Genomic DNA, 16,687 nt, shown 5'->3' with positions numbered 1-16,687 from the left:
AAGGTCGCACTCCAATGGTCAAGATGAAAACTTCCGTCATGTCCAAAAGAACCGATTTCATTATTACTGATAGAAATTACCCTCAAATGTTCTCAGAAGATTAGTTTTTCACATTTCAAATTGGCTCCTTATTTCTGATACGTTTTCCCTCAGTGCCAAGCCACCTGGCTGTATCTGGAGCCGATCTTCAGCTCCGAGGACATCATGGCGCAGATGCCGGAGGAAGGTCGCAAGTTCGGCATCGTGGACAGCTACTGGCGTGACATCATGACGGAGTCGGCCAAGGACACACAGTGTCTGGTAGCCACTGGTCAGGCCAACATGCTGGGCAGGCTGAAGGAAGCCAATGTCCTCCTGGAGGAGATTCAGAAGGGACTCAACGCGTACCTGGAGAAGAAGAGACTCTACTTCCCAAGGTCAGAGAGCTGTCATGCATATGTACTCCCTATGTTGCAAGGTTTAAAGGCCTGAATATATGATATAAATCTTGTGTGTCAAGTCTTTGAAAGGCATTTAGAAGTGATACACATAAGGAAGAGAATTTATGGATGTCAACTTCTTTACTAGAATGAGATCACCTGATGAAGGAGTAAGTATATGCTCTGAAACCTTGTGTTCCTGATCATACGGATGTTGACATCCATAAATCTATGTGGTAGATCATTTCAAGATTCTAATGGTAACATGTTAATCTTGAGTCAGTATCAACCAGAGGAGACCTAGTATGAGTCATAATATGAAATTAGTTCTAGAAGTTGTTTTATTTGCCTGAAGAAAATACTGTTATCAAGTGAATATGAAAAAGGTAATTCTTAAAATAAACTTTGTGTCATCCTATTTCTCTGCCTTGGAGGTTTTAAACAAAACATACAGTTACAAAGAGACAATGTCTTCTGGGAGCATCTCCATATCAACAAAGGGAGACTACTCCATTGCCATGATGTCTACATGTGTGTATGCATGTACCATATGTCACCAACTGTTCCACAGATTCTTCTTCCTGTCCAACGATGAGCTGTTGGAGATCCTGTCGGAGACGAAGGACCCGATGCGAGTACAGCCACATCTCAAGAAGTGTTTTGAAGGAATCAACAAGCTTGAGTTTACAGAGCAGCAGGAGATTGTTGGTATGGTGTCTGCAGAGAATGAGACAGTGCCTTATGTGACCAAGATCTTCCCTGCCAAAGCCAAGGTGAGGCGCCAGTCAAATTAACACATGGTACCTGGGTTAGAATCCACATCCTTTAGCTTATCATAAGAGGTGACTTAGACTAACTGGTCAAGCTCTGTGAATACTGTGATTGTGTCAACAGGCCCAAATGGAATGGATTACGATCTATACTGCACGGATTCCATTTTCTCGTGAATGTTCATGGTGCTACAAACCATTATTACCCCAGTCAAAAGAACCAGTGTGCACTAGATTTTCATTCTCAGCTCCCTGGGGATCATCATTGTTTATGTTTTCAGTCACTGGTTAGTATGGTGCAGACTTACGCATGTAGGGATGCCTAATACAGCTGAAATATTGTTTACTGTGGTGTTCCACATGATTCACACCTAAGGCTGATGCTATTCAACCTGTGCCACACATGCGTGCTGTAGTGACATCACTGTTTCCTCCATAGGGCATGGTAGAGAAGTGGCTGCTGCAGGTGGAGGACGTCATGATCAGCAGTGTGAGGAAGGTGATCATGGACTCGGTCCAGGCGTATAGGGACACCCCCAGGAAGCGGTGGGTGGTGGAGTGGCCGGGGCAGGTCACTCTGTGTGTCAGCAGCATCTTCTGGACAGTGGAGGTTGTGGAGGCGATGGCCGTCAAGGATGGAATGAAGGTAGGCACTCATGATGTCAGGATAAGATGGACTACGTTTCTAGGCAAGATCTGCTGGATACTGAGAAATGTGTATTAGTAGAAGAATTTTATCAAGTATTTCTTTTGAATGAAGATTTTTCTGAATTCTTCCTGGACCTGTTTGAAAAAAAATACAGAATAACCATGGTGACACTTGAAAGCCATTATTAGGAGCTCATAGCATCATTGTGCATCTGCTGTGTGGGAAACAAACCTGTTAGAGTGTCAGTCTTTACATTCTTTCTGACAACACAAACTATATCTCTCTCCTTTTCTTAAACAAAGTAAAATGTTTAATGTTGTAGAACTACTTACTAAAGTGCAACAAACAGATTGAGGAGATTGTCGACCTGGTTCGAGGCAAACTTGAGGGAGGAGCTCGTATCACACTCGGTGCCCTCACTGTCATTGATGTACATGGTAAGTTCTGCTGATGTATTCCAGTACATGGCATGTAAAGGATTTAATCACAAATACCATAGGGCCTGTCATCAAATATGAAATTCAAATTCATTTTTACACAAAATATTTTTTATGTGATTGTGGGTTAAATGAAATAAAGATGAAGTGTTTTTTGAATGATAGACCACAGATGACTTCCCATCCCTCACCTTCACTACAGAAACAAACATGGTGGAATGAAGCAAATACATTTCTCAAAATTTGGATTTTTTTTCCCACTTTAAAATTTATAAATGTGAATTCAATTTTGATTTTATGTGATTGAAACAGTATTACCAGGTATGCCTACATTCAAAGAGTTAATGAGATCTGCTTGTCTCTAACGATATGGAATCAGGTATGTTTTCAGGACGGTCTCATGAAAGCTTTTTGTTCCAGCTCGTGATGTGGTTGCTGGTCTTGTAAAGGACAATATACAAAGTCCGCTTGATTTTGACTGGCTGGCTCAGCTCCGTTACTACTGGGAGGACGATGTCATTGTACGCATGATCACCACAGACATCAAGTACGGGTATGAGTACCTGGGTAACACACCTCGGCTCGTTATCACTCCCCTGACGGACAGGTGTTACAGGTGAGGGACAATTACTGTTTGTCACAACTTGGTTACAATGTAGTCTGTTCACTTAAAGGTGAATACCACCCAAATAAGGTTGCCATGACCAGTAGGTAAGGCTTTGAATCACAGTAAATGCTAGTAAACATCTTTATACATGAACTATCAGACAGCAGATGATGTGTGTGTAGATTATGTCAGTGAGTATTATGAACCTCTCCTGCCAAGCCTACTGTCACCAATATACATATCCATACCTTGACTCGAGGATATAGATGTAATGTGTGTGTGGCCACACTATGGGATGTTCACTCTATCTGACACTATAACACTACTAGCTGCATCACTATGTCTTTTCTCCTACAGACTGTCTCCGTGGTCTAGTGGTAAAGTGTCCGTGGCCGTGTCATACCAAAAGACGTTAAAAGATGGTACTTTTTGTTACCCTGTCTGGCGCCTCGGAGTCAGTATACTGTGTCTGAGTGGGATATTCATGTTAAAACTGCGGCATGGTATCTCAGCGGGCTAGCACTCTATAATCTGCATTAGTCCGTACTAGTACAAGCGGCCACACACACATGCATGCACGTCGCTATATAACAATCTTGAATGCAACGTTAAACCCCATTTCACCTCTCCACACTAAGTTAACAATGTGATATAAAATAAGTTTAAAAAGCAGCATTAAACACAACGCCTCACTCACTAGTTTAGATAATGTTGACAACTTGAAGCACCCACATTGTCTGTGTTGTCAGAACCCTTATGGGCGCCCTGAAGCTGAACCTGGGCGGAGCTCCCGAAGGTCCCGCTGGAACAGGGAAGACTGAGACATGTAAAGATCTGGCCAAGGCTGTGGCTAAACAGTGTGTTGTGTTCAACTGCTCCGATGGCCTGGACTATAAAGCTATGGGCAAGTTCTTCAAAGGTTTGGCACAGGCTGGAGCATGGGCGTGCTTTGATGAGTTCAACCGTATCGAACTGGAGGTGTTGTCTGTGGTGGCCCAGCAGATCGCCAGCATCCAGCAGGCTATTGCTGCTCGGCTGAAGAGGTTCATGTTTGAAGGCACTGAGCTGTCACTGAACCCGACATGCACCATGTTCATCACTATGAACCCTGGCTACGCTGGCAGACAGGAGCTGCCTGACAACCTCAAGGTGTGTTGGTGATGTCAGTGTACAGTTCATTGCTGGAAATAGTGGTTGTCTGAAATTATTTCCTTAATTCCAGCTGCATCATATATTCCTTTGAAGAATGTCTGAGTTGTCTCCGTCATTGAGATTGATAAATACTGATTGTGTTTCAGTGTCTAAATACAGATTGTGTTTCAGTGCCTAAATATGGAATCGGACATTGTACTAAATTACCCCTGATCTTCTTTTGATAGATAGCGAACAAGATTAACAGACCAATGGGTAGTCATTGTTGAGTTGATACTGTTACTGCTGACTGCCATCACTCTCAGCTCACTGATCACAAAGAGGTTTTACAAATTGGGGGATCGACACCCATAAAACTGTAAGAAGGACAATTTATCTCAGGACATTTAAACTAGGGGCGGGCTAGTGCTTGAAGATGGCCTGATACCTGTGGCAGTATGGTAATACAGCCTTGGCTTGATACATGAACATTGATGTGTGACGTATTCAACTGTGTGTTTCAGGTTCTGTTCCGAACAGTCGCCATGATGGTTCCCGACTACGGCATGATCGGCGAGATCGTCTTGTACTCAGTTGGATTTGTGGATGCTAGAAGGTGTGAAGATACGTTTTTTTAGATAGTGTATAAAGCAGCATTGTCAAGATTTTCACTTTCGGGGTGGCAGGGCATCCTGTTGGGGTTAATGAGTTCATCCATGTTCCTCTGTAACGATGGCTCTCAGCACATAATAAACCCTACTCACTCAAACATTCTATTGGATAACATTACTCTTGTATATGGAGTTAGTGAAACTTAATGCTGAATCAGCAATATTTCAGCCATATTTTGTTCTTGGAGATACAGGCCAACCAAAGATATGTCACATTGGTTTGAAAATAGGAGAAATCTCCATGATACCTTGATAACTCAGTCAATGCACATGCATTACTTAGGCTTTGCTTACTCATGTATTAATATTCTAGGCATATTGTAAAATATGTCTGCAAACCACACAGACAATGATGCTTTTTGCCATTTGTTGTGCAAAGTAGTCAAAATTAACATTTTACTCATTTTGATCCATATTTAAAATCTCTTTGGTAGGCATGGAAAATATAATCAGTGATAATGGAAGCAAGATCATACATCCTGACTGTTTCTTCCAGCTTGTCTAACAAGATTGTGGCCACCTATCGTCTGTGCTCCGAGCAGCTGTCCTCCCAGCACCATTACGACTACGGCATGCGAGCCGTCAAGTCGGTGTTGACAGCGGCTGGTAACCTCAAACTCAAATATTCAGATCAGGATGAGGCTGTGCTGCTTCTCAAGGCTATCAATGATGTCAACTTGCCCAAGTTCTTGGCTCAGGTACTTCAGTATAAAGTCTTACAATAAGATGTAGAGATCTCATTCTCTGTTTGTTGTGTCTGCAAGATGCTGTTACCTGATACTTTCATACTTTCGGTAGTCCCAGGTGCTTCAGTAGAGTGTTCAGTGTTGCATCCCTTCGCCAAGCTTGAACCCGACTTCAAGGTTCAATAAGGAGATAAACATACTGTTTTTCAATGTAGAGCTAGGTTACCTGAACATTTAACTGTGCTAAATTAAATTTGTATCTTAATGTGCAGTGTCTCATTTTTTGTGCACAAAATGTATTGCAACACACCCTTTGAATATTGTAGTAATTGTAACTTTGCATTTTGTAACCTAAAATTGTACATATGATCAATCTCATTAAAATCAGATCTTAGTTCTGGCTACCGCTAAACAAAGACCTGACGACATCCCACTATGATTAACACCAGACCGACCTTTCACAAAACTTTGACCGACCAATGAAGTGACATACTAGAGAAGCCATTAGCCAGTCAGAAAGCAGCTTACTCAAGCTTTTTGACACAAGTTTCAAACTGCCGATTTCCATTCCAGATGACACTTTGAAAAAAATTGATACAAAATTTGAAAACTGAATAGACCAATCAGAATTGAGTAATCTCCAAATTCTTGGTAAAATTACCACTTACCCCCTCATATGATGCTTGTTCTGTCAGCATAACAGAATGGTATATTTCAAAGACGTCGGTCAACTTGGTCTTTTCTTCCACTCTAAGCTGACATGTGATGTGACCAACCTTTAAAGTTCATGCTTGTCTGCTAGTCCGAGACTACTAGATTGTACCGAGGACAAATAAATACCCAATGATGGTAGTCTTTATTGACAAGTTGAGGGCTATAATTCTGAACCAGTTCTCAATGCTTCAATTTTGCTACAAATTGGAACTGAATAAAACAGACTGAAAATGTAAACATAGTAAACATCATTGTATCATTGAAGGAGGACTAGTAGCGACAAACTCTGAGGTTTCCTGTAGTCCTGTCGACTAGTCTTAAAAAAATGATTCCAAGGCTGATGACACAAAAACTGTTGAAGCCGACTCACTGACTCACTGACTCACTGACTCACTGTGACTCTTCCTAGGATGTACCGCTGTTCGGGGGCATCATCTCCGATCTGTTCCCTGGTGTGCAGCTGCCCAAACCAGACTATGGCGTCTTCATGGATGCTCTTAAAGAAAACATTGCCAAGAGGAAATTGCAGGCAGTGCCATGGTTCATAGACAAGATTATTCAGGTAAGATTTATGGATAGTTTTAGCAGAAGAAAATACTCTGAAATGACACCTTCTTTCTAATATTTTAAACACATTATTCAGTCATGTTTGCACTTCTTTCTGATGTTATTGTAAATAGTAGGTACATTCACTTGTCATACTTTGGTTTTCATTAAGTTAGTAATGGGTGCCAGTGATCGACTGTTTAGATGAACATTCCTCATGTATTTATACTGTGATAGTTATGTGGTAGAGTCAGGCCTCAGGTATTTATACTGTGATAGTTATGTGGTACAGTCAGGCCTCATGTATTTATACTGTGATAGTTATGTGGTACAGTCAGGCCTCATGTATTTATACTATGATAGTTATGTGGTACAGTCAGGCCTCATGTATTTATACTGTGATAGTTATGTGGTAGAGTCAGGCCTCATGTATTTATACTGTGATAGTTATGTGGTACAGTCAGGCCTCATGTATTTATACTATGATAGTTATGTGGTAGAGTCATGCCTCATGTATTTATACTGTGATAGTTATGTGGTAGAGTCATGCCTCATGTATTTATACTGTGATAGTTATGTGGTAGAGTCAGGCCTCATGTATTTATACTGTGATAGTTATGTGGTACAGTCAGGCCTCATGTATTTATACTGTGATAGTTATGTGGTACAGTCAGGCCTCATGTTTTTTATACTATGATAGTTATGTGGTAGAGTCAGGCCTCATGTATTTATACTGTGATAGTTATGTGGTAGAGTCAGGCCTCATGTATTTATACTGTGATAGTTATGTGGTAGAGTCAGGCCTCAGGTATTTATACTGTGATAGTTATGTGGTAGAGTCAGGCCTCAGGTATTTATACTGTGATAGTTATGTGGTACAGTCATGCCTCATGTATTTATACTGTGATAGTTATGTGGTAGAGTCAGGCCTCATGTATTTATACTATGATAGTTATGTGGTAGAGTCAGGCCTCATGTATTTATACTGTGATAGTTATGTGGTAGAGTCATGCCTCATGTATTTATACTGTGATAGTTATGTGGTAGAGTCAGGCCTCATGTATTTATACTGTGATAGTTATGTGGTAGAGTCAGGCCTCATGTATTTATACTGTGATAGTTATGTAGTAGAGTCATGCCTCATGTATTTATACTGTGATAGTTATGTGGTAGAGTCAGGCCTCAGGTATTTATACTGTGATAGTTATGTGGTAGAGTCAGGCCTCATGTATTTATACTGTAGTAGTTATGTGGTAGAGTCAGGCCTCAGGTATTTATACTGTGATAGTTATGTGGTACAGTCAGGCCTCATGTATTTATACTGTGATAGTTATGTGGTAGAGTCAAGCCTCATGTATTTATACTATGATAGTTATGTGGTACAGTCAGGCCTCATGTATTTATACTATGATAGTTATGTGGTACAGTCAGGCCTCATGTATTTATACTATGATAGTTATGTGGTAGAGCCAGATACTGATTGTTCCTAGAGTGTACTGTCATTGTCGATGAATTGTCATCATTGGCGACAGACAATTTCCCACTAGTGACATGGGGCATGACATCTTCACACTCCAATTAGTTACATTGAAGAAGGCAGTTAATTCCTACTGGATTACTGATTGTATTGAGCCTACCTCATACATTTGGATGAAGACCCTGCAGGATAAAGGGCTAAGTCTGGGCCCCATGATCTGATCCAGATTCTTGTTTTTTAACTATTGTGCTGCTGCTGCTGCTGCTCTGATGATGATGATGATGATGATGATGATGATGATGATGATGATGATGATGTTGATGAAGTTGCTGATGTTGCTGATGTTGCTGATGTTGGCTATAGACTAATAGTTATTAGTCATTAGTTAGTCAAAAATGAGTTGTAAATATTCCACACTTGCACAGACATGGTAGATATATGCCTAAGTTGGAGGATAAGATAAGCCCTACTCAATCTATTGTATTTGATCTAGTGTTCTAACTGTTTATACTTTTAACCAGATTTACGAGATGATCCTTGTGCGACATGGTTTGATGGTGGTGGGCGAGCCGCTGGGCGGGAAGACGATGGGCTGGCAGTGTCTGGCAGATGCCCTTGGAGACCTGCATCAGGCCGGCCTGTTCGATGAGTACAGGGTCGTCCATCGTATCATTAACCCCAAGTCTATCACCATGGGCCAGCTGTATGGATGCTTTGACCCAGTCTCCCATGAGTGGACCGATGGTGAGATATTGAGCACATAGTTTTTTAGATTTTGTTTTTTATATAGTTTTATGTATCAGTTTCGAACATAGATCTGGAAAATGAGATACTTCAATTTACTCTGGAGCTAAATTTAATTTCAAGATAAAAGGAAATTCTCAAGACTTAGCGACTTTTAAGAATGTTAATTTTAATGTAGAATTTCGCCTGTGGGGATTCTGAGTTAGAATGGCTGATGGTAGTAAGAGGCAAACAACTGGAAGAGGTGGCCCGGTTCTGTGACTCGGTTGATTACATGTCTTTGTACTCTGGTGGCATAGATCGCTGCTCACAATATCAATCACTGGAGTGTCTGATCAAAATTCAATTATTTACAGACCATACTAATATAGCTGGAACATTGCTGAGAGTAATGTTACACAAACACACACACAATGTAGAATATACTAGTGCTGAAGATACATCCACCCACAATACTTACTTGTATAACCCTTGATGATCCAGGTTGGAATTGGTCTCCAGCAACCCATGATTGTCATTAGAGGTGACTCTGCTTGGCATGAGGTGACTAACTTGGTTGTTGGTCAGGCCAGCTGACTTGGTTGATGCATGTCATCGTGTTCCAATTGTGTAGATTGATGCACATGATGTCAAGCACATATCCGTCATAGGGGTGAAATATTGCTGTGTGAGGTGATGAAGAACAAACAAACAAACAAACAAACATAGTATTGTTTAAGGATTGACTGTGTATTGTTTTCGGTTCTTTGAGGTATGAATCGAAAAACCGATGTGCAAACTGTATGAATCCGCGTAGTGGCCACATCAGCCTACACATGAGCAGAAAGGGAATTCCCTTGACTGTAATATTGACATTCAGCAGTAATAAAAGTAGTGTGCCTCAGTGGGCGTGGCTTACTTTTTGACATTCATTGGGAAATGAATGCAATAACACGTGACCAATTAAGCTAATCAGAATGCAGGAATTTCAATGAACACTACAAAAATTTAATTATAACTGGATGAAGGAAATTACAAGATTCTGCAGTTTGGCTACCTAACTAACTGTGACCTGTTGGCTTCCTAGGTGTGTTGGCAAACACATTCCGTGAATATGCCAGTAACCCAAATGATGACCGCAAGTGGATCTTGTTTGACGGCCCTGTAGATGCTGTGTGGATTGAGAACATGAACACTGTGCTGGATGACAACAAGAAGGTAACACGGCATAGTCAGTCTGCATTAGAAATTGGCATTAGTCCTTTAGTACTTGCCAAACTGCCCAATAGTTAAGGTATCCTAAGGACAAGTAGAAATTTGCCCTTTTTAGGGGTTTTACTATACGTTATCATTATAAGGACTGGTGGACTAAAACTGTTAGTTTCTATTGCTCTCAGTCAACATTAACAGAACTGTGTGAACTTCTTGATCTTACCCTTTCATATAAGGACAGTCTGTCAATATATCGAAATATTGACTCCTCGAACATCATCATCAACTTTCATTCCAGCTGTGTCTGATGAGCGGTGAGATCATCCAGATGAGCAACAAGATGAACCTGATATTCGAGCCAGCGGATCTGGAGCAGGCCTCACCAGCCACCGTCAGTCGGTGTGGAATGATCTACCTAGAGCCCCACCAGATGGGGTGGCGGCCCCTCCGAGACTCCTACATGCAGCATGAGCTGCCCCAGAAACTGTCCGACGAGAACAAGGAACTGGTTGCCGACTTGTTCGAGTGGCTAGTGGATCCATGCCTGCATTACATCAACAAGGAGTGCAAGACGTTCATCACGACGTCCGACATGCACTCGGTGCAGTCCCTGATGAGGCTGTACGCCTGTCTGATGGATGAGATCAAGGAGGCGTGCGAGTATGAGGCGGAAGAGGGGGTGGAGCCCACAAAGGAGGTCCTCACTAACCAACAGGTGAGTCACGTGATTCAATGTGGCTGTAATTGTTATGGTTATTCAGCAATGTATTTTATGTATGATTTAGTTCTAACGAATACATTTTGGATCATATTGTTTACTTGTTCATGGTAAAATAAACATATCTGTTTAGTCATTATCTGAAAACAAAAATGTTGAGAGCTTAGGTCTGATTCTTGTAGATTCTAGACCTACAAATGTTTGTATTTCAATACATTGAGAACTGAATGATTGCAGATATTCCCCAGACTCATGCTGCTCTCTCCTTCCAGGTGACACTGTGGCTCCAAGGTTTGTTCCTGTTCTCGGTCATCTGGACTATCGGTGGGACACTCACCGGAGACAGTCGGAAGAAGTTTGACACCTACTTCAGGACACTCATTAGTGGGACAGACCCAGACCACCCCAAACCCAAGAGTATCAAGATCACCAAGGTAAGAGCAAAGCTTGGACTTGTACAATGATGTTTCCAGTAATTGAATGTTCATGTTTTCGGTGGAATCTTTTTATCTATGCAGCTTTCTTTAGATAATCAAACAAACACTATATCAGGAAAACCACTCAGCTGGATACATCTATACCGGTACGTCAATATTTCAGAGCAACTCTATCCCCGAGCGGGACACAATCTACGACTTCTGCTTTGAGAAGAAGGCCAGCGGCCACTGGGTCAGCTGGATGGACACTCTTGACAAGAGCAAGACCGGTATCCCTGCAACCGCCAAGGTAGGACCCCCCAAATGATGTTTGATTTGTCAAGTGTGAGACACGAATTGACTCACCTGCATTTGGTGTGAAAAGCAATGTTGCAGAAACCCACCACAAGGGATGTGTGTGGTGAAATTCTTGGATTGAAATTTTCATAGATGTGCATTTTGATCACAATCTTCGATATTCTATAAACATGTCCTGGTCATGTTTTACTATAATGGACTTGATCTCATGTTGGACAGAAACAATTGTGTACAGATCAATTCCGATGCTTCTGATTCCCAGGGTCCGTATTTCTGAAGTATGGTCCATCATCCTCCCAAATTATGGGTCACTTGACCAATGAGTAGTTAATCTAATATGGAGCACTATGGCCTGAAAACTTACTCTGACGTAAGCATCGGAAAATACTTCCAAAATCAATACTCTTAATAGCCTCGAAATCATGAACCAGTGATTTCAAAAATAAATTGTTTTTAATAATACAAATAAGCAAAACTATATTTTGGGAACACATAAGAAAAGTAGCCAATATTCTATGGCAACAACAAAAACATAATACATGAGCAGGTGATAAAGTGCCTGAAATTATTTTGGTCTTATTTTGAAGCAGTCATACAGGGCTGTGTAAGTAATGTTGATGGTGACATAAAAAAAATACCAGGAAGGTAAGCCTAAAATATTACTGTGACTCTAAGGAAAGCTTTCACTGTCATCTGCCTTAAACTTCCAGTCAACTGGAAAAAAGAAATTTGAGGCAAAAGTAAAGGTGAGATGCCCCGTAGATTTAGGAATGAGACCCTGCACTAGGGGGCTGAATAGGTACTTGATGTCACTCTTCATGGGGCATGCACTTGGGGGCTGAATAGGTACTTGATGTCACTCTTCATTGGGCATGCACTTGGGGGCTGAATAGGTGCTTGATGTCACTCTTCATGGGGCATGCACTAGGGGGCTGAATGGGTACTTGATGTCACTCTTCATGGGGCATGCGCTAGGGGGCTGAATAGGTACATGTCACTCTTCATGGGGCATACACTTGAGGGCTGAATAGGTACTTGATGTCACTCTTCATGGGGCATGCACTAGGGGGCTGAATAGGTACATGTCACTCTTCATTGGGCATGCACTAGGGGGCTGAACCGGTACATGTCACTCTTCATGGGGCATGCACTAGGGGGCTGAATAGGTGCTTGATGTCACTCTTCATGGGGCATGCACTAGGGGGCTGAACGGGTACATGTCACTCTTCATTGGGCATGCACTAGGGGGCTGAATAGGTACTTGATGTCACTGTTCATGGGGCATGCACTTGGGGGCTGAATAGGTGCTTGATGTCACTCTTCATTGGGCATGCACTAGGGGGCTGAATAGGTACTTGATGTCACTCTTCATTGGGCATGCACTAGGGGGCTGAATAGGTGCTTGATGTCACTCTTCATGGGGCATGCACTAGGGGGCTGAACGGGTACATGTCACTCTTCATTGGGCATGCACTAGGGGGCTGAATAGGTACTTGATGTCACTCTTCATGGGGCATGCACTAGGGGGCTGAATAGGTACTTGATGTCACTCTTCATGGGGCATGCACTAGGGGGCTGAACGGGTACATGTCACTCTTCATGGGCATGCACTAGGGGGCTGAACGGGTACATGTCACTCTTCATGGGGCATGCAGTAGGGGGCTGTACGGGTACATGTCACTCTTCATGGGGCATGCACTAGGGGGCTGAACGGGTACATGTCACTCTTCATGGGCATGCACTAGGGGGCTGAACGGGTACATGTCACTCTTCATGGGCATGCACTAGGGGGCTGAAAGGGTACATGTCACTCTTCATGGGCATGCACTAGGGGGCTGAACGGGTACATGTCACTCTTCATGGGGCATGCACTAGGGGGCTGAACGGGTACATGTCACTCTTCATGGGGCATGCACTAGGGGGCTGAACGGGTACATGTCACTCTTCATTGGGCATGCACTAGGGGGCTGAATAGGTGCTTGATGTCTCTCTTCATGGGGCATGCACTAGGAGGGCTGAATAGGTACTTGATGTCACTCTTCATGGGGCATGCACTTGGTGGCTGAATAGGTATTTGATGTCACTCTTCGTGGGGCATGCACTAGGGGGCTGAACGGGTACATGTCACTCTTCATTGGGCATGCACTAGGGGGCTGAACGGGTACATGTCACTCTTCATGGGGCATGCACTAGGGGGCTGAATAGGTTCTTGATGTCACTCTTCATGGGGCATGCACTAGGGGGCTGAACGGGTACATGTCACTCTTCATTGGGCATGCACTAGGGGGCTGAATAGGTACTTGATGTCACTGTTCATGGGGCATGCACTTGGGGGCTGAATAGGTGCTTGATGTCATTCTTCATGGGCATGCACTAGGGGGCTGAATAGGTGCTTGATGTCACTCTTCATGGGGCATGCACTTGGGGGCTGAATAGGTGCTTGATGTCATTCTTCATGGGCATGCACTAGGGGGCTGAATAGGTACTTGATGTCACTCTTCATGGGGCATGCACTAGGGGACCGAATAGGTACTTGATGTCACTCTTCATGGGGCATGCACTCGGTGGCTGGATAGGTACTTGATGTCACTCTTCATTGGGCATGCACTTGGGGGCTGGATAGGTGCTTGATGTCACTGTTCATGAGGCATGCACTAGGGGGCTGAATAGGTGCTTGATGTCACTCTTCATGGAGCATGCACTTGGGGGCTGAATAGGTGCTTGATGTCATTCTTCATGGGCATGCACTTGGGGGCTGAATAGGTACTTGATGTCACTCTTCGTGGGGCATGCACTAGGGGACCGAATAGGTACTTGATGTCACTCTTCATGGGGCATGCACTCGGTGGCTGAATAGGTACTTGATGTCACTCTTCATGGGGCATGCACTAGGGGGCTGAACGGGTACATGTCACTCTTCATTGGGCATGCACTAGGGGGCTGAATAGGTGCTTGATGTCACTCTTCATGGGGCATGCACTAGGGGGCTGAATAGGTTCTTGATGTCACTCTTCATGGGGATGCATGTAGCATGTGACAGAAATAGCACATCAGATCAGATAATATTTTTTTTGGCATGATTCACAAAGTATTTGATTCTAAGCATATTTTTTTTTTCATATTTTTGTTTTTGTGAAAATATATTGAATGATTGTTTGCATGATCACGTGAATGTCACTAGTTGCAAACTACACCTACGACGAATGAATAAATATTGTGTCACATTGGAAGAAATACTGTTTCTAAATCATTGGAAGAAATATATTTGTAATGAAAAATATATTTTATACCAAATTAGCATGAGGAAGATATGAAGGAGTAAGCATATTCTCCGAAACATTGTGTTTCCTCATAATAAAGAAGTTGACATACATATATTCTCTTCCTTAATTGTATCACTTCTATATGCCATTCAAAGACCAAATCAGCATGATTAGATTGCCAGATGCAAAATTGTAAAAAAGGAAAAATGAATTTTTTAAAGCTGAAGGTAAAGCAGAATCAGCTTCTGAGCCTTCTCAGTTATTGTGTTTGATTTGACAGCATTTAATTCAACAGAGAAGGGAGACAGATAGACGTTTTTCAGACTCGAAGAGATGACTTCCTTCCATGCTTGTTGTCACCATGTTCTTGAAGTATGTGTTTTGGGTGTGTGCAGGTGTCGGACCTGATTATCCAGACAATGGAGACAGCAAGGCAGACATTCTTCTTAAAGACATATCTCGCCCACGAGATCCCGACCCTGTTTGTGGGCCCCACAGGAACGGGCAAGTCCGCCATCACCAACAGCTACCTCCTGAGTTTACCCAAGGATACGTGAGTGACTGGAGAGGGGGCACAGAAGATTTTGGGATTATTGTGTCCTACATGATAGGATAGAAATTATTGCAGCTCATGTTCTAATACTCAAGTTAATTCTTATGTATTGCAATGCACACAGAATTGGTTTGTTGAAATATATCAGAATAATTTAACAAAGCAAATTACGTTTGTATTGTTGTACATTGTTGTTGAAATCACTAGCTGAAAAGGCTCCATTTTTGTTTAGTTTGTCAAATTTTCGAAAAATGTAAAGATGCGTTGTCTAAAAGATCTGTATTTCAACATATTTTTAACAATACAAGTAAAATCTGCTCCATACAGCCCTAAAGAATTGTTATATGACTTGCAGCTACATCCCCAACTGCATCAACTTCTCCGCCCGCACATCCGCAAACCAGACCCAAGACATCGTCATGTCCAAACTAGACAGGTGAGTCCACACGGTCCATCAGTCATAGAGTCCAGGCTTCCATCTGTTATATAAACAAGGAGATACATCCAGCCACTGGCATGTTTTTGCATACAAATTGAGAATGAATGTCAATAAGTAACATTGTGTCCTGTGGGACGTCAACAAGTAGGGTGTGTAAATCATTCATTTTATCAAGATTGCATGTTACATAGACCTGACATTTCTATTCTGGTCAGAAATACACCCACTGTTCAGGATGTCAGTAGTTGATTCTCCTCCACATCTATGATGACCTTGAGGCGTCTGAGCTTGTGTAGCGATGTGACATCATCGAATCCTGTGAAGCTGCCCATGTTGCCAGCCTAGGTCTTCCATGTTCATGCCCGGACCCTCTAACTGCTGTTTCTGGAGTCCATAGGACCAGTAAATACCCTATGCAGATCCAGAGGGGAGGTCCAGGGGTCCAGAACCCCACCCTTTTTGAAAACGAAATTTAGTATGTAGTGGGCAGTAAAATTGACTGAGAGGATTTTGATATTTTGGACCCCTCCCTTTCAAAAATGCTGGATCTGCCCTTGAATACTGAGAGACCTATGTAAGTCCCTGGTCATGTTCACACTGATGGTGATGCTCATGGAGTGTATGTACCATATCTACATATCAAGCTCCCAACAGTTTTCCAATGTGTTGCTTATTAAATATCATGTATCCACTTCATTTTACTAAGGTTAACCTTTTTAAAACTGATGCATTACAATATGAAAATAATGAAGGAAATATAAGGAAATTTTATCGTCAACGATGCTTAAATGAGCAGGTCCCTTACTATAGACCATATTCGACGTAATAAGCACCCTGCTCTAATAAATGCCCACGGTGATATTTGCTAATATATTGGCTAGTGAACAATCCCAATTAGCACCCCTTCCGATTGATTAATGTACACAAGACTTATTTAT

The 16,687-nt window shown here is 42.3% G+C and overlaps 1 protein-coding gene across 1 annotated transcript in view; it reads left to right on the top strand.

Moving 5' to 3' along the window:
• LOC139468547 (dynein axonemal heavy chain 3-like) overlaps positions 1-16,687 on the top strand; it is an 80,675-nt gene that overhangs the window by 22,915 nt on the left and 41,073 nt on the right. Inside the window, exons 24-39 of the mRNA XM_071250598.1 lie at positions 154-416; positions 991-1,192; positions 1,629-1,835; positions 2,161-2,275; positions 2,696-2,891; positions 3,632-4,031; positions 4,538-4,629; positions 5,181-5,382; positions 6,494-6,646; positions 8,629-8,851; positions 9,918-10,048; positions 10,341-10,757; positions 11,033-11,194; positions 11,361-11,486; positions 15,153-15,310; positions 15,666-15,746. Of these exons, the coding sequence (XP_071106699.1) occupies positions 154-416; positions 991-1,192; positions 1,629-1,835; positions 2,161-2,275; positions 2,696-2,891; positions 3,632-4,031; positions 4,538-4,629; positions 5,181-5,382; positions 6,494-6,646; positions 8,629-8,851; positions 9,918-10,048; positions 10,341-10,757; positions 11,033-11,194; positions 11,361-11,486; positions 15,153-15,310; positions 15,666-15,746 (3,128 nt within the window). The remainder of the gene's footprint in view (positions 1-153; positions 417-990; positions 1,193-1,628; positions 1,836-2,160; positions 2,276-2,695; positions 2,892-3,631; positions 4,032-4,537; positions 4,630-5,180; positions 5,383-6,493; positions 6,647-8,628; positions 8,852-9,917; positions 10,049-10,340; positions 10,758-11,032; positions 11,195-11,360; positions 11,487-15,152; positions 15,311-15,665; positions 15,747-16,687) is intronic.

Source organism: Haliotis cracherodii, unplaced genomic scaffold, assembly GCF_022045235.1.
Source record: "Haliotis cracherodii isolate W230 unplaced genomic scaffold, xgHalCrac1.p SCAF_2, whole genome shotgun sequence".
Lineage (NCBI taxonomy): Eukaryota > Metazoa > Mollusca > Gastropoda > Lepetellida > Haliotidae > Haliotis > Haliotis cracherodii.
Note: the sequence above shows the minus strand (reverse complement) of the source record. Positions and strands in the feature narration are given on the sequence as shown.